The sequence below is a fragment of the Centrocercus urophasianus genome, unplaced genomic scaffold (assembly GCF_019232065.1).
Source record: "Centrocercus urophasianus isolate 14NV4802_14NV808 unplaced genomic scaffold, USGS_Curo_1.0 seq_12, whole genome shotgun sequence".
NCBI classification, from domain to species: Eukaryota; Metazoa; Chordata; class Aves; order Galliformes; family Phasianidae; genus Centrocercus; species Centrocercus urophasianus.
Genome location: NW_024884364.1, coordinates 15622566 through 15641248, shown reverse-complemented (window position 1 = coordinate 15641248; position 18683 = coordinate 15622566). Strand labels below are relative to the sequence as shown.

The 18683-nt window shown below is 41.2% G+C and overlaps 1 protein-coding gene across 1 annotated transcript in view; it reads left to right on the top strand.

Annotated features, from left to right (window-relative positions):
- The first annotated feature begins 383 nt into the window (after nucleotides 1-383).
- The window catches only part of MPZL1 (myelin protein zero like 1), a 27222-nt gene continuing 8922 nt past the window's right edge, over nucleotides 384-18683 (top strand). Inside the window, exons 1-5 of the mRNA XM_042810801.1 lie at nucleotides 384-962; nucleotides 2669-2745; nucleotides 8204-8364; nucleotides 9903-10116; nucleotides 16332-16464. Coding sequence (XP_042666735.1) covers nucleotides 823-962; nucleotides 2669-2745; nucleotides 8204-8364; nucleotides 9903-10116; nucleotides 16332-16464 — 725 coding nt within the window. The 5' untranslated portion in view covers nucleotides 384-822. The remainder of the gene's footprint in view (nucleotides 963-2668; nucleotides 2746-8203; nucleotides 8365-9902; nucleotides 10117-16331; nucleotides 16465-18683) is intronic.

Sequence of the window (18683 nt, the reverse complement as noted above, 5' to 3'; positions counted from 1 at the left end):
CCCTGCAGCAAAAATTGTGGAAGAAAGTATGATGGAGCTGGTATTTCCCTACATCCTGTGGAAGAGACCATGGAAGAGGAGACATCCACATTGTGGCCCCGAAAGGAGTGCATGCAGAAGCAGCTTCTCCTGAAGAATCACAGCCCGTGGGAAGGACCTGTGCTTTTATTGGGGAAAAAGTGTGAGGAGGTGGGAGTGGCAGAGAGAAGCCATTATGTGTTGATGGTAAACCTTCTATCTGCCACAGGCTGCATGGGGCCCCCCCCCCCCCCCCAGAAGAATTGGAAATAAGTGAGTGAAAGTGAGCTTGATTTTTATTTTTATTTTTTTTTAATTTTTTTTTTTATTATTATTATTTTTTTCCTACTCACAATCCATCTTTTAATACAATTTATTGCAAATTAAAATAACTTTCCCCAGGTCAAATGTGTTTTGCCTGTAAATGGCAAGTGATCACCCTGCTTTTATCTCCACCCATGAGCTTTTTCATCTTATTTTCTCCCTCTGTCCTATTTGGTAAGCAGGAGTGAGAGATTGGGTGTCTGGGAGCCAGGTAGGTTCAACCCAACAAAGTGATGTGCAATAATATGTATATAGGATTATACATGCATATATGCATTTTTATATCTATACACTCAATGAGACTTCAGGTAACACCATGATGGATTTCTGGTGTGGAGGTGGTTGGGCAGTCTGTTCTTTCTTATACCAAGGTATATGGCTTCTTAATATTTGTATGTTCTTAGGAAATACAGCATGTTTTACTATTGGCTGGAATGGCCTACGTGGATTTTTCTTTTGTGTTAAGACTAAACTGCATCAATGAATTCTTCATGTGGAAGTTTGATCCCACATCTGGATACTTCAGCAGATCTCAGAGGAGTTATTTGGGCTTGTCTGCTCCTAGCTGTTGAGACCATCAAAGATAGGATTGCTCCAGCACATATCTTATTGAAAAGGAGGTAATGATGGCCTAAGGAGAAATAGGTGCCTATAATTGTAGTAGGGAAATATAACTTTGTGCTGCCTTTCTCAAACATGTTGTAGGGAGCTGAGTGCTGTTGTTTCTTGCTGGTTGTATATGAAGACGTTTTAGTATGAGGAATAACTAAATGTCATGAAACTGTAGTTTGAGAGAGATGTCAACAGTGGACTATGTTTCACAATGACGTTGTTTCTTAATGAAAACACTCTTTAGCAATTGTGTATCGTTTTTTGTGACTTATGACCTCCTAATCACTAGAAAATCTCACATCCTCTTTTCCTCCTGGAAAATTACAGCTGCTAGTGAAGCAGTTATAAACATACAGATATGTTGACTTATTTTGGTTTTATCAAGACCTTTAAAGGTGAGCTGTTGAGTCTGCTGTATTAATGCATCCATTCCTATCTTCTTGATTCATGGCTCTGTTGTCAACTTGTTACCTGTTGCAGCCTGCCTGAATTTTTAAAAATCCTTCTTTCATCAGGCTTTTTGATTATTTCCTGATCTTTCATCCATAAGAGACATTATTTATAATTGAAACTAGACATCTTTAAGATAAATGAAGCAATTTGTTTGTATTAATTAGTAAACTGATGACTAGTCATTTCAGGAGGAGGACAACGTATTTCAGAAACTGTCACATCTATTGGTGGTCTGATAAAAGTTTCCACTTAGACTGTGTTAGTGCTTGTGGAATAAAATGCCTATGATTACAGCTTTAGTTTGTGTTGTAATTCTGTTGGCACTCCTAGTGATCAAGCTGAGTTGGATCCAGAGGAATCAAGTTTATTTTGGTGTGTTCATAGCCTTAATTAACAGAACTTTTTCTTTGGGTCGGTGATCTCGGCGCAGACTGGTCTCTAAAAGACTTCCAACTATGTATTAATTAGTGTAAACTTTCAGTGTCAAGAAGAACTTTCCTTGTGAAGTATTACCAAGCTCTGTTTTCAACTACTGCCTAGCACAGCAGGTGCCCTATATTTGTATACAAAATAGTACAAGAAAAACATGAAAAATCAAATCTTGCCCTAATGTTTTTTTTTTTTTCTTTTTTTTTTCCCATTAACCATCATGAAGAAAGTGTGAGCAATCAGGATACAAAGCAAAAGGGGGAAAACAAAACAAAATAAAAAAACAACAGCTTAAGTGAACATTTATTTCTAAGCACTGCCAGCTTGGTCACTGTTAGGTTTGTGCAGGTGCTGTTGCCAAATGTTTGGAGGCGTTTCAAGAGAGCTTGAAGGAAGTGAAATAAGCTTGCAGTGTTTAAGCAGATCCTCCAAATTGTTAGGGACATTGGCTATCAGAAGGAATAAGAATGCAGTTTTGAACGTGGAGAGCAGTATAAGACAAGGGGAGGTATCCAGACTTTGACCTGTTAGATAACTAGTCACACACGTAAGGGTTCTTGCACGAATTTGGTTCCCATCATGTGTGACTTGGTCTCGACTGACCTGGACAAAGATCCCAGAGGGAATGGCTGCAAGGAGATCACCCTCAGTGTGCTGTAGTGAGTGGTTAGCCATCTTCTCCATTGAAGTGTACCCCATTTGGAAGGTGCTGGTGAAGCTCAATTAGCAGTGTCATGCTGCAATCTTTTCAGAGTATTCTCTGATGAATACTGTACGCTTGATGGCCTCACCGGAAGTTGAATAGTTAACCATAATTTGTTTAACTAACTAGGTGCAAACTCTTGTGGTTAAGAATGCTCGTCTGCTATCCGTTCCGAATGACTTCATCTTCCTGTACTTTGCTGCTGGGTAAGTGTAAAGGATTCCTTCATGTAGCTGGTTTCAGAGCAATACATTGCTCCACTTATAATAATATCAGTGCTGACATATGCATGCCAGGGGTTTGTGTTCTGAGTCAGGACTGAAATAGTTGAAAACATGCAACTCTTTCTCTAGCTTTGTATATCCTGTGGCAAACATGCTGCGGTGTTATTACAATGGAACCTAGAAGCTCTGAGTCTTTGAATCTGCTTTAGCTGCTGTAGTACCTTCAGAGTTAGGAAGGTCTTGTTCGTTTACAGCAAGTAAAGTGAAACAGTACCTAGTCAGTAAAGTTGGTAGATGGAGATACTCTATAACAGTGTCATGTTTGTTCTGGTGTGTGTATGGCAAGCTCTGCATCTCCTGCCATCAATTTGTAGCAGAAAATTGTGGTCTTGTATATGAGATATCTTCCTAATGTTACCCTAGGAGCAGTTAGTATTCAGTTCCCAATGATTATATTATTAGTGTTTGTCTTTTTCAGTAGAACAAAATAGCATTTGGGATGTTGTGCTTGATATTGTGACTCTCCAGCTGTCTTTGCTATGTGTTGACTGATTCAAGTCTGCCAGATGTCGTGCTTCTACTTTACCAATGGCACAGCTTTTTCTTTTTTACTTTTTCCCCTCCTTCTTCTAGTCTTTTACTTTACAGTGAGGTCATTTAGTCACTAGATAGAAACAATGCCTTAGGCGTTCTTGTTGCCTGGATGTCAGCTGGTTGGTGCTGAGGGTAGTGTTTGGGGAACGTGAGCAATGGTTGCTCCTTGTGGTAACTTCAGCTCACGTTCAAAGCGCAGGACATCAGTAGTAGCATCCTGCTGTGGTAACTGAATGTTCAGCTTTTAAGCTCTGATACGCAGTGAATATATCCATTCTGTGCAGAAGAAGCCAGTCAGGATCCTTCCTTCCTTTTTGTGCTTCTGGGGATTCAGTGGCCAGAGGCAAAAGCTACCTACTAGTTAGCTGATGCAGGTGTTGTTGATCCTACCCTAAATAAGAACTGCTAGGAAATAGGCCATGAGACGCTTCCTGTGAGAAGTGCGTGAGATGGTTTATATTTCTGTAAAAATGTATAGGCGGAAAGATGTAGATAAGCTTGCAATTGAAATAACTTATAGAAAATAATCACAGTATCTATTGACAGAAGCCCAGAAGTACTCCTCAAATGCAGAGCAAAATGTGTCTTTGTTATTGTACAAAGTGGAGTTCTTGGACTACTGTCAGCTGTGCAGGTGGCTGGAAACTCTGAAAGACTTGGGAAGTTTCATCTATATCCTCTTACTGAAGAAAAGTGAAAAACACTGTTCTTGTTGAGTCAGAGAGGCATGTGGCTCTGGTCCATGGTGATAAACCATGGTGATAAATGCAGTGGTAGAAGGCTCTGGGGGAAGAAATGTGCTGTGCTTTACAGCACATTGTCAGTGTGAACTGACAATTTAGCATTGACAAAGATGTTGGACTGAGATTATTTGAACAGAGAAGACAGACCCTGAGCAGAGAAGGTCTGAGAAGCCAGTGCAGTGCTGGCGATTGAATGTGTTCTGCAGTGAGATCCAGACGCGAGCTACCGAGGGAAGAGATGTGAAAATAGCCTTGATGCAGGATGAAGGTCCAGTTTGGGAACAATAAGAAGGGATAGGATGGAAGGATGGAGGAAGAGCATCTTATCCTATTTGAGGAATAGAGGAGTTGCCTGGGAAAGAAAATGAAGATGGAGCACTGGTCCCAAGGCTTGGCAGGGGATGAGCCATTGGGCTTTGGATTTGAAGTATTTTCACTGGAGTGTGGTGGCTGAGAGTTTAATTTTTGAAGATTGATGTAATCAGAGTAAAACAACTCCAGCAATGCTAGAGAGAGGAAAATAAATGGAAGAGGAGGCCCATTTAGAGGATTGGTGGGAAAAAGCACGTTTCTGTTGAGAGGAATTAAAGCAGTTGAAGGTTAGAAGAGGTGTTCAGATGCAAATACTGGGACTTCAGGAATTTGGAAAAGATGGTAGGATAAATGAGGTTTGGTGGGAGAAGAGGAAATAATGCATGTTTATCTTTGCCCTGCTTGGCTTGCAGAGCTTCCATTCCTCAGGCTGTGCTCTCTCTGATGGTGTCCTGATAATTTTTTTTTTTTTTTTCCTTCTTAAATAGAATTAAAGCTCAGAAAGTGTGAGGAGTGGGACCAGTAGGTAAATGTGATTGGAATATGACTCCAAACTCAACTCTCTCCAACTGAAGTATTTAAATAGATAAAAGGTACGGAAAAGGTATGTCAGTCTGGTCAAAGTGGAAAGAGAGGGTGAGAATCTAGGGATGGAGATTATCTATGTGGTTTTATGGCAGGGGAGATGAAGGAGTTCAAGGTAGTGGGAACTGCTACTGTATATACCCAAACTGCTACTGTATACCCAAAAGTATAAGTGGAGGGCTAAGAGTGAACAAATAGCAAAGGCTGTGGCCTTTTTACTACTTCCAAGTTGTCATGTCTCCTGCTATAAGATAGCAGGGGGAAGAAAACAATGTTCTAGTGATGTGTGCTGAAGGAGCAAATGATGAGTGACCTTTTTATTTATTCATTTTTGGGCACCTCAGTACAGAAAGGACATTGAGGTGCTGGAGCAGGCCCAAAAAAGGGCAACAAGGCTTGTGAAGGGCTTGGAGAATGTGCCCTATGAGGAGAGACTGAAGGACCTGGGGCTGTTTAGTCTGGGGAAAAGGAGGCTGAGGGGAGACCTTATTGCTCTCTTCCAATATCTGAAAGGTGCTTACAGCGAGAGCAGGGTTGGTCTCTTCTCACTGGTAACAGCATGAGGGGAAATGGCCTCAAATTGTGCCAGGGTAAGTTTAGTTAGGATAACAGGAAAAGCTTCTTTACAGAAAGTGTTGTTAAGCACTGCAATAGGCTCCCCAGGGAAGTGGTTGAGTCACCATCCCTGGATGTGTTTAAAAACCCTTTGGATGTGGTGCTCAGGGACATGATTTAGCGGAGGGTTGTTAGTTAGGGTAGTATGGTTAGATTGTGGTTGGACTTGATGATCTTTAAGGCCTGTTCCAACCTGAGTGATTCTACGATTCTGTGCTGGGGGAAGGGAGAGAATGAGCAAAGAAAGTTGTGAAGTTGAGACAAGTGGAAAGTAAAAACTAAACTGTCTGTAAAGTCCCTGAACAAGTTATTACATAGTTCCTGCCTTTCTGACTGTAGGAAGAAGTTGGATTTCTTTACTACATTTCTCTCACGTGTTGTTACTAAGTTAGAACAGGGATTTCTTTAGAAGCTGATCTGTGCTTCCCACTCCCTGTTTGTGGCAAGGAGTTCTCTGTACCACGTACAAGCAGACAATGTCTGTGCAGACTATTTGTCCTCCTACATAAATGCTGAGGGCATCTTGCTTGTTTTGCGCTTGAAAGGAAGACTTGTTCTGTGGCTTGGACTCAAAACAATGAATTATTTTTTTTCTCCTCCACTCCATTAGCTGGAAAAAATACATAAAGCACAGCAGCTCTGAGTTCATTTAATGGAATGGCTAGAAGCCTTTGTATGTTCCAAACAAATATTTGGTAATTATTTTACAAAAGAATATTTTTTTGGCTCACAGAATACGTACAAGAGAAAAAAGCTGTTGATGAAAATTCCCCTCCCTTAGGGTGCTGTTTCTCTTTCACTCATTTGAAATGAGAGCAATGGTGACAGGGGAGTCAGGAGAATCAGGGATAACCTGATGGGACTGAAGAGAGTGAATCTGAGGAGTGAACAGAATGGCCTTTGAATGGCAATGTAAATGAATGGTGGCTTCTTCTGTTTTTGGTTATTGTAATTAAATCAGCACGCTTAATTCTTCCACGTTTGCAGTGCTTACATGCTCATTCCATGTCGCCTGGGCACGTGCTGTGCCTCACCCTTGTTTGCAGTGCCAGTTGAGTGAGAGACAGCAGTTCCTTACAAAGCCTTGCACATACTGATTGCTTGGTTTACCCAGCTGGCCAGGGTGTTTTCATCTCCTTCATTGTTCAGTGATTTCACGGATTGAATGACCACTTCCAGAGCCTGCATATGGCCTTCCATGCAGGGCCAGCTGCCATTACCTGCTGTGCTTGTGGCCCTTTTCTGCAGTCGGTCAGAGGGACTTGCCCATTAGTCACGGGGTGAGGGAGGGACTGAATGGTACAGCTTGTGCAGGTTTTGTTCCTTTGCAAACCAGGCTCACAGTTTCATGTGTAAAAGTTGGTTTCTAAAATCTCTCTATGGAGTATAGGCTTAGCTTAGTTTTAAGCCCTGATTAAAAACAACTCAGTTTATGACAGTAGGTACCTCCTTAGGATGATTGTATTGCTTGAAAGAAGCTTGCTATCAAACTCCCAAAGGTTACTGAGCTGGTAGCTGTCATTGACTAAAAGCATAAAACCCATCATTTAAGGACTAAAGTGGGTGTCCTGGTTTTTGCTTTTAAAACTGTCTTCAACTGTGATCTTTCTTTTCAGTTGGCTACTTTGAGAACTAGTTTATTCAAGTTAATAAATCAAGATACTGAACTGACAGGAAGGCATGCTTTCCACCTATAGTAAGAAAGTAAGGCCCTTTAGGATGTTGTAGCCTAAAAACATAAGAACCTCATGATCAGAAGAAGCTTGCTTGTACTGTCTCTCCACTTAAACCTGAATGGTGCCTTTGCAGTCTTAAACTATGCCAGATGAAGAATATATTAACCAAGTTTTTTCACATCCTGAAGAACTTCACGTACTATGTAGAGGAATACCACTGGTACAGTCATGAAATTAACCTTGTGATTGTAGTCTGTTGGCTGCTTTTACTGTACATATTCCTCATGATGGAAAGAAATCAAGCTGCTCTCATGCTTCTGGAGTGTACATGGGTGATGATTTTCTTTTTTTTCTTGAGGTCTTGAACATGAAGACCTTGAGGCATGCCAGAGAGTAGAATCAAGTAGCATAGCTGGGAGCCAGAGAAGTTCACTGTTCAGCTTGGTGGAGGTGAGCTTTTGTTCCACCTACAGCTGAGAGAAGCTGAAGAGATAGGAAGCAAGATGTGAGCTGGAGAGGAAACTGAGTAATAGCTGGGATCAAGATATTAGTTCCTCCAGTGGGTCGTATTTATTACAGTCTCTGCTGACAGCCAGTAGGGAAAAGTGCAAATGCATCCTTTGCACTATACAAATGATTTCCATAAACTGTTGTAGAGGAAACATCTGTGGATGGAAAACATCCTGTAACAGATAATACACGGAAAGAGTAGTGAACTGACCTGCTGTATACTTGCTTGTATTGTAAGTGTAATGCACTGCCTCTGCACATGCTTGCAGAGTTGTTGCTGTCTCTTTGCAATTTTCCCCTAAAAAGTGATGTGATACAAACAGTTACCGCTGCAACTTCCTGACTCTCAAACAGCACTGATGCCTCTTGTTTTACTTCTTTCTTCTCTTTACCTTTTCTATGCAGTCAAAGTATCGGCAGTAGAAGTCACCACACCAGAGGAGATATTTGTGGAGAATGAAACAGACGTAAAGCTTCCATGCACATTTACATCCGTGGAGGTGATCAGCAGTGCAGCATCTGTTTCTTGGAGTTTTCAACCAGAAGGAGCAGCAACTCGTATCTCAGTAAGGAATGGCTGTAGGGAACCTAGCGGGGGTGGGAGGCTGTGAAACTATGCAGAGATCTGCTTGGTTTTAAAGGCAGTAAATATGGATTGAAGCCCTCTTTCATGTGTCTTGTCTCTATCACTCTGATTTCTGTGTGGCTTTATTTTGTTGTTTAAGAGCTGCTTAAGAGTATTGCAACACGCTAGATCTTGGCAAAGGCTGGGGCATGCGGCAGCTCTAAAAGGTGCTAGTAGTTTTTCAGTCAGAGGAGCAGTATGTTGAAGTGGCAGCCGTATAGAGGAAGTAGATGAGCATCTGGGAATCTTAGAAATTCTGTATCCTCCTGTACTTGGAAACGAACTGTGAAACTGCTCATGTAATCCGAATTACCACTATTATAGTGTTATGTATTGTACATATTGCTTATTTTCTGCATTTGTTCTGCTTAATTTCCCTTTAAAAGGGTTTCTAGTACCAGACTCCCTAGTTTCAGAGTGGACAACCTTCAGATCAAGGTAGGAACAGGTAAAAAGATGGGAGATGGCTTGGATGGAAAGAGAACTAGCTTGCAACCAGTTTCTTCTGTGGAACAGGAACTCCTTTATAAGGAGAGCTGTAGAAAGAGGAAGTTGGAATATAGTCCTAGATTTCTTTAGCCATGCTACAGAAGCTGAACTGTGGAGAACCCCGATTGAGTTTTAGTTGAGCTAAGATTGTTTCGTTCTCTTTCAGAATATGAAATAAAGAATTAATAGTCTCCTGTAATACAGCCTTGATCACTCTCTAAGGTCATGTCCAATGCTTAAGCATCCCGTATGTCTGAAAGCAGACCGCTATCCTGTAGAGCTCCTCTACTGCTGTAACTTATACATTTGGACAGGTATAATGAGAAAAGGTGCAGTTTCTCCTTAAAAGGGTTTTGTTTTTTTTTTTTATTCAGCTTTAAGGACTTAGCTGTTTTCTGATTTTTAGGTGACTATATTTAATCACCTTAAAGGTTTCTGGAACACAGCTAGATGCACTCTAAATTGCTAGTGGAGTATTCTGGGAAACAGAGGGGAGGAAGGTATTGTCTGTTAATTAAGCTATACTGTGATTTTGAGTCACACACACAGCAACACACAAGATAGGAAACTTGGTATCCTTTTCCTGCTAGGCCAAGCAAGGTTTCCTTTGCCTGAAAGACAGATGGCTGTGATCCAGAACAGTTCTATACTGTAATTATCCCCAGCTTACTAATATTTTACTCTTCTCTTCTCTTTGTCTGGCAAATCCTATGTCCTCAAAAATGGGAGAAAGGAAGAACAAAGAAAACCAAACATTGCAGTCTATTATGATAGTATAATTGAGGTGTAAGCCATAGCATTTGTTACATGATTAAGATGCAACAAGCCAAATTAATGTGAGGCAGGAGGCAAAACAAAAGAAAAACGTAAAATCTGTAATACTAGCTGAGTATTATAGTGAATTCTAGGATAGTGCTGTAACAGCAAGAAAGTATAGTATGTCCATAGTATCTAATTAAATTGTTCTTATCCTCTTTTCCTTGACTACAGTTTTTCTATTACTCTAATGGAAAGCCGTACACTGGAAAGGACATACCATTTAAAGACAGGGTCACTTGGGCTGGAGATCTTAACAAGAAAGACGCTTCTATCAGTATATCAAACATGCAGTTCCAGGACAATGGCACTTACATTTGTGATGTCAAGAACCCACCTGATATTGTTGTCAAACCAGGAGAAATCCGGCTTAGAGTTGTGGAGAAAGGTATTCATCCTCTGTGACTTTATTTTACATTTTTTTCCCTCTTCTGTACTTGTTTCACTTTTCTTGGGGGGGAGGAACCATGTTTTCTTAGTTTTGGAACCCATGAAATATGTGTACTAAAGAATGTGGGGAGAGGGGGAGGGAGAAATTTGCCCTGAGCATCTAGTGATAGGCAATGAGATATGACTACCTTCCATACAAAAGGGTTTGTGTTGGATGTGCACTTAATCTCTTTCACACATATATTCCTATATTATCCATACTGACTCTAACAAACTGACAGTGCTGGCTACTTTCAGTCATTTAATTCTGACTATTGTTATTCAGTAACAGTTATCGCAGTTCAAGAGCACTTAGATTCCATATGTCAATTTGGCTCTTTATTTCCCCTGGCCACCCAAAACATACGGTTGTTCTACATGAGCTGGAGGTCAGCCAAGGTATGACAGCTCCTGCAAAGAAACGGTTCTCACAGTGATCAGATTTCCAAATTTATATTTAATAACACGACAAATGTTGAATTCATAAATGACAGTGCTGATGCTGCTATTCCACTAGATTTTAATATGTTGGAGGAAATAATCACGTGTATTCCCTAGTTTAGAATGATCCTGCTGCTATAAAAAGTTTATTTACTCTGTGTACTGTAGGCAAGGTCTACATCCACCTCTTTTGCAGAGTAGCTCAAGTTGGATGAAACCTTTTGGAGGTTGCTTAGTGCTTTCTGTTTCGTAGAATTTTGAAATGTACATATAATAGGTCAGTTTATTTTCTTATACTGTACTAGAAGTCTATGAAGAAGCAATAAAGCAATGACTGGTTTGGCAAAGACAGTCTGTCTTGGCAAAGCCTGTTCATTTGTTTAATTTGAGTTAAAATCTGAAGACACTTCAGTACATTAATTCAGCTGATATTTTTTTGTCAGACTCGCATGCTGGCTTCAGTGAGATAAGGAAAAATGAAGCCTGAGGATCATCTGTGAACAATCAAATGGATTTTAGTATGCATGGATGACTCTGCGTTTCATAGAATCATAGAATATCCCAAGTTGGGAGGAAACCCCAGGGATCAGCAACTCCAACTCTTGACTCCACAGTGGATCACCCAAAAAATCAGATCCTATATCTGACGGTGTTGTCCAGACACTTCTCGAAGTCTGGCAAGCTTGGTGCCATGACCACTGCCCTGGGGAGCCTGTTCCAGTGCCTGATCACCCTCTCAGTGAAGAACCTTTTCCTGATTATCTAACTTGACCCTCCCCTCACACAGCTCCGTGCTGTTCCTTGGTGCCCTGTCTCTGTCACACAGAGCAGAGCTCAGTGCTGCCATTCTGCTCCCTGTGAGGGGCTGCAGCTGCCATGAGGCCTCCCCTCTGCTCCTCTGCTCTGTGCTGAACCAACCAGGGGACCTCAGCTGTTCCTCATGTGTCTTGCACTCTGAACCTTTGGCTGTCTTTGTTACCCTCTTTTGGACACTCTGTAATAGTTTTATCTCCCTTTTTGTACTGTGGTGCCCGTGACAGCAGTCTGTGCGCAAGTTCAGGCCACAATACTTTGTATCACATGGAAGAGGCTGCAACAATTCAGAATTTTTGAACACCTGCAACACCTTGTAAACAGATTTTCAACTGTAGGCCAATAGCTGTAGCTATATCCTATTTTGCTTTCTGACTGTATGTGAAAGTACTACTCATGTAATAGGTTGTAGCACATCCAGTTCTGAGCTCATCTCTACTTTTGTACTTTTTTTCTGCTTTATATAAATTTACTTGTTCTGAATCGTTTATCTGGTGTCGTAAATTATTCAAAGGCACTGTCATGGCTTAACCTGAGTAAGCAGTTTAGCCCTCCACAGCTACTTGTTTCCCTCCTTCCCCTGCAGGGGAAAAGGGGGAAGGAAATTAGGAGGGCAAAGTTAGAAAACTTGTGGTTTGAGATCAAGACAGTTTCATAAGAAAGAAGAAAAATAAAAGAGGGGAAAAAACAACAACCTGCAACTAAGCAAATAAACTCAAGCAATGCACAGTGCGTTGTTCACTACTGCCTGACCAATGCCTAGCCAGTCCCGGAGCACCACCAGTTCTCCTGCTCAAGTTCCCCCTGGTTTTGTTGAGAATGATATTATATGGTACAGAATATTTTAACTGGTGGTGTCCTCTGGCTTCTTATGCACCCCAGTAGTCCCCCTAATGGGGCAGTGAGAGAAACTGTTATAAAACCCATGACTCTGTATAAGTACTGCTCAGCAACAACTGAAATATCATTGTATTGTTATTACTGTTTTCATTACAAATGTAAAGCATTGCACAATACCAGCTACTATGAAGAAACTCTACTCCAACCAAAATGAGGACAGTGTCCACCCCTTATTCCATATCATTTATGTCGTGCCTGGGTACTGTGCTTTCCAATGCATCCCCCAGCAGCTACTAACAGCTATTGGACTCTAATACACAGTAAGGCAAACAAGCCCCATATGAGCATGGAGGCCTGCATACTAGCAGCTAAGCAGCTCTAGCATCTATTTGGTCTTCACAATCCAATAAAATCTGTCATCATCTCAAAGGATTTAACTTGGCTAAGCAGCAAAGCACCACACAGCTGCTTGCTTGTTCTTCCTTGCCCAGTGAATGGAGAAAAAGAATTGGGAATCATGAGGGCAAAAGTTAGAAAGACAGCTTAATTAGATAGGAAACCAACAACAGCAGCTTAAATAACCCAATCTCACAAGTGATGCACCACACAATTGCTTAGCACTAGCCAACTGCTGCCCAGCCAGTCCACAAGCAATGACAGCACACCCAGCCATCTATCCAGTTCTATTGTTGAGTATGGCATTGTGTGGTACCAAATATTCTTTTGATCTATTTGGGTCAGCTACCCTGTAAATGCTCTACATGGAGTGAGCATCCCTCACTCATTTAAATGATCATAGACCATAGATGCTTGGCTGGCTGTACGTTTTGGTTTAGTTATCTGATATATTGCTGTTGTTGGCTCAGCTGCTCAAAATTGCTAAGCTAATTGAGCTGATTTTCATTGCAGTGCCTCCCCAGCATTTGCTCAAACGGCTCTTTCAGCTACATTGGAAGGACCATGTTGGTGAGGAGAGAAGGAAGGCTGTTGTTATGTTAGCATATGTGAATCTGGGAAGCACTACTATTCAAAGCCTAAATTATATGAATTTGTTAGCAATTCCAAGTCCTCTACATGAGGTTGTCCCCTACCTGTAACAGGAAGTTACTTAAAACAGTGCTTGACACAGCTTGTGTTATCTGGAAGCAGTCCATCTTTGATCTGAACTTTCATGAGAAGAATACTAGAATTATTTTGTGGAAATTGTTATACTTACCTTCATTTGAAAGCTTCAGTTTTATGAAATAGGGAAGAAACTAGTCCTACTAGCACATTTTCAGAGAAAATGGGATGCTTTGAATTAAGGTGATTTTTAGTGAAAAACATCCCTTGAACTACTGACTTTTTGACTTATGTTAAACCATGAATTTACACATCAGCTTTGAAAGCTAACACTTAGGTATGTAGCTGGGACTGTCTTTTACAATGAGATCATTGACTGCTCTGCAAATGTTTATGAGGAATTCAAGTAAGTGCTGTACTGAAGAACATCAGAAAAGAAGGGGTAGGAGGCATAATTCTCCAAGTAAGCTATGTGGTCATGAAATTGTGTAAGCTTTTCTGTAGTCTGTAAGATTGTGTTGTGAAAGATAGTGAAGCCTCTATGTTCACATGCAAACAGTTGCATCTTGCAGCCTTTTAAAAGCTCTGTCCACAGAACTTCTGTCTTTGATCCAAATCGAGCCAACTGAGTCAAAGAAGCAACAAATCTGCCAGGTTAGAGGATGTCAACATTTTAATATCACTTTTTCAGCAGATAACTCTATAGCTTTCGATTGCTACTTTCTTGTTATGAAAGTGTTTTTTGTTTTTGCTTTATTTTTCCACCTTGAGTACTTGACAGGAGGTGGTCTGCTAACAGAAATACACGTCTCTTTTGATACTTCTGCAAACAAAAAAATTATCCCCTGGAAAGGGGAAGAAAAACAAAAAATGTGAACTCCTACTTCTTAAATGCCTCAAAATAAATATGTTTATCTTTGCATGAGGTTCAAATGCACTCTGTCTTCTGAAAAGCATTATTATTTGTAAGACTCTTCTCCTTCATGGCAGATGGATCTTTGGGTTACTAGAAAGTTCGTAAAAGAAAGGATGTCTTCTTCTATGTTGTGGCACTTACGTCTTCATCTTTAATTTCTTTCTAAAACTTGTTACAAACTGGTATCAAACACTGGAGAAAGCTAGGAGAGCTGCCAATAGGATACTCAGTCAGATGGGGGTATGTAGCAATTGGACAGATCAGTACATTGGGAAAGGCATTACAGCAAAAGTGTGATGACACCTGGCACAAAAGAGAGGTGCTATAAAGGAAGGAAAGAAGATCACTCACCCCTATCAGAAGATTCTAGGCTCACAGAGGAAAACTTTTCCAAGAAGAAATCTTCCCCCATGGCAGTCAGCCTTTAAATGGGGTCTAAGAGAGGTGCAGCCAGGCTCCATCCCTTCTGGTCACACAGCTGAATTGCCTTCACCTGTGCTCTCTGGGCTGACCAGGTCCTTTCCCCGGGTGATCAGTCAGTGATTTAGGCCATGATTCAACAGTTACCATACAGGGTATCACCAGAAAAATGGCTAGAGATCATGTAACCCTTTTCTTGGAAGTCATTAAAGTCAAAATGAACAATACTAAATGTTGTGTGATGCCCTTGCATCATCAGGGTACTGTATTGCGCTATTCCCTTCTATACAGGTATGTCAAAATGGAATTGATCTACATACTGCATACTCGTTGGGAATGCTTTGTATAAGCATGCTATGTGGTCCTCGCTGGAACAAATCCAGCAAGGAGGGACCCACCTTTTGAATGCATCGTTTAGCCTGCAAAAAAGACGAAAGACTCAGGGAGATCTTATCAATGATTATTAATATCTAGTGAGGGGAAGTATCTAAAGAGGACTGAGCCATGATCTTTAGTGGTACCCAGTGACAGGGGAAGCAGCAATGGACACACTTGCCAACACGATAAATTCTATCTCAACGTTAGAAAACACATTTTTACTATAAATGTGGTGAGCACTGGAATGGACTGATAGAGAGTATGTGAAGCCTCCATCCTTGGAGATAGTGAAAACCAAACTGGAGAGAGTACAGAGAAGGCTGCATAAGTTTACCCTTCTTGGACCAGGGGATTGGCTGTTGAGGCATCTGTTCCAACCTCAATGATTCTGTGATGGTCAGATCCAAGTGTCTGAGATGGATTTTCTATGTAATGTGTCGTACCTGTTGCATCTTATGCCAATTCAGTGGAATTTGGTGCAGGTAGCTAGCATGGAATGGATTCTGGGAAGAAGGCTTCCAATTGAAGATGTTCATTGCATTAAGCAAGATGAGAGGGAGAATGTCGTTTGCAAATGAAAAAAGATATAATGGTGCTTTGTGTATTCTTTCTCTTCTAAATCTTTTGTACTCATTCTCTGGCTTTTATTTCTGGCTGCTCTTTCTTGGCCTCCCCTTCCCCCATATTGTACTGGGGAAAACGTGAGTAAAGCAATACTGTGTTCCTGTAAGCATATTGCTAATAACTTTCAATGAACCTGACTTAAGAAGGAGAAGGATGACTATAAAAATGTATAGAGATGTATTTGAGACACCAGAAGCATGTATAAATGCTCTTAGAGTGATCGTGGGTAGTAATTGGGCTGTCTGCTGCATGCTACCCAGAGAACACCCAGCATTCAGCACTCTTAGTTGATCAGTGATGTGCAAAGTGCTTTCAAGTATGCCTGCCTTTTCCTGTTGACCTCACTGAGAGTTACCAGATGAACATAACTTTTTTTCTCAAGTACAAAATAAGGATTATTGTCATTATCACTTGTGTTCCTTCACACGTAAAAAAATTCTCGATATAAAGTCTCTTCTGAAGGATGGTAACTTAAAGAATGCTCTTGGTGTCTGATTTGTTCATACATTACTCTGCTAGCTGCCTGCTGTTGCTACCATTTAGGCCGCATGTTTTAATTCCTGGGTATGACATTAGTGCTTCTGCTGTAAAAGAATCCAAGGTCAAGAACATGTGTCATTTGCACTTCTGTTATTCAGGGAATGCAGAAGAGTTGAATGTTTTCTCCCTTCTCTCCCCAGACAGCCTGCCTGCGTTCCCCATTGCCATGGTGGCAGGGATAGTCATCGGTACGGTTACAGGTCTCACACTGCTCATCTCTATTGTCGTGTGTCTTGTTATGAGAAAGAACAACTCTAAAAAACGTTACTCTGGGTAAGAGATCTCTCTCCTCACCTGTGAATGATGTGAGGAACAGCAGTAGGATCAGAGGGAGGGCTTAGAGGGGGTGGGTCAGACAGGGCTTGGCAACCATGGCTAGAGATACGGTATGGCCATGTGTTAGACTGATCATCTGTCCATAATGGTTATCTTTTTTGTTGTGCTTGAAAAGACCTACTGAGCATGAGTTACACTTGAAAATCACTAAATATTAACTGTTGATCCCCTGCCCTGTGAACACTTAACTGAAGATCCCCTAGCTGCTTTGTTCCCCTTTCCTAGTCCCTCATCCCTCTACCCTCCCCCTTGCCAAAGGAAAACTGCCACACATGAAATTTTAAGAAGCAATCTGTTGAGATTAAGACTGAATTTTTCAATTTCCAGTGTTATACTCCTGAGTCTGGAGTACACTTGCCAACATCGTGTTCGTCACCACTCAAGTAAAGAAGGAGTAGCCACTTCAAATCCATTCTCATTTGCTGTTTGTTTCTAGTTAACTGTTGCCATCCCTGAAAAGTTTTTTTAGTGTTAGCATATCTCCAAAATGAAGCACAAATCTTTTGAGGTGGTGATGAAAGAAACCAACAAGACGTGATAAAAGCAGACTTGAGCTTGGAGCTTGGTGGTGGTGGGGGAAAGCACTTTCTCATTTCTCCTTCTCTAACTAGTTGGTTATTTCTCTAAGAAAGGATGAAAACTATGTCTTTAATCTTAGAAATGAAACCACAATTAATAACTTTTTTCTGTTCTTTCCCCAACAAATATTCCTGCTTCCTGCAGTTTCTTTTGGTTGCCTGTAGGGTGGAAGAAACGAGCTCAAAAAATAAACTCGTGGAGATTTCTAAATTGAGCTTTACCTTCTCCTTCTCTCAGTTGGAGAGCTTAGAGAAAGTGAGTTGGCTTTTCCCAATGGTAAAGCTGAGTGCAGTGAAGGCAGTGAAGTGCTCAAAATTGTGTGGAAAGTCTGCTTTCCACTTTCTGCATGCGTCCTTCCCCTGAAAACTGAGAAGGAGTGTCATGCACCAAAAGTGCACATGAGATGGTTCACATGCTTTGCTTCTGAGTGACCCCGCTGTCCAGTGTCCTCCTGCTGAAGGATATGTGCTGGAGCTGAGCCTGGAGAAGTAGCTTATGTGCTGTAATTTCTTGTAGTAGATTTAACTACTCTCCCAGGGAAGTAATCTCTGAAGATTAAATACTGCTTTTGATGACCATGCCAGCTCTGCATGACATGCTAAGAGAAATCAAATGTGCTGTGACCCCCTTCAAACTTACAGACTTTCTTCTCCATGACACTAACCTAATGAGTGGTGGTAGTGGTGAGATGCACTTACTCTTAGATAACAACTCTGCCTTGAACTGAGGTGGGCTGGGGCACTGCATGGCCGCAGTTTCCGTTCATGATCTGACTTTGGTGTTTTTTTGTTTTTTGTTTTTATTTTTCCTTTCTGCCTTGGTGTGCTGGGATCGGATCCTGCTTATCTTCCTCTCCTTACAGAGATCCTGATATAGACGCCAGATTGGGAATGTAGCAGGGCTGGGTCTTCTCTTCCAGTCCCACTAGACACCATGGTAACTAATCAAGTTGGTGGTTGCTGTTAATACCTGTGTGTATGTGTACACATTTCCTCTTCTTTTGCTGACTAACCAGCCAGCTCTATGCTCCATAACTCCACTGTAATTTGTGCTGGAATCTGTGGCAAAGGGATGATGCATTTCACTGGATGCTTGGGTTTCATTGTCTCATGTCTAGCTGGGGTGGGATTGCTTCTTCTCTCAAATGGTGTCCCTCCATCTCTTCCCGCAGTGAACTTACTGGTGCATTGCCTAAAGCAAAAGAAAGTCCTTTCTGTATCAGGATAAAAACAAATTCCCTATTAAGTGTTCTTGTGGCTCAGAGCTCTGCCACTTGAAAACTTACAGTTGCAGTGACCTATGTGCATGAGCTGCTTAAAAAGAAATTTTAACTTTTAGCTAGTATGGACCTCAGAAATTTTGTGAATAAAGCAAACAATTCATGGTTATGTCATCTTGGTCACAGAAGAGCTGCTCTGTCTCTCAGATAGAGTAGAAACCCCTTGCTCTGGTGACTTAGTTTGCAGTCTTTTCCCTTTTTTTCCTTTTCCTTTTCCTTTTCCTTTTCCTTTTCCTTTTCCTTTTCCTTTTCCTTTTCCTTTTCCTTTTCCTTTTCCTTTTCCTTTTCCTTTTCCTTT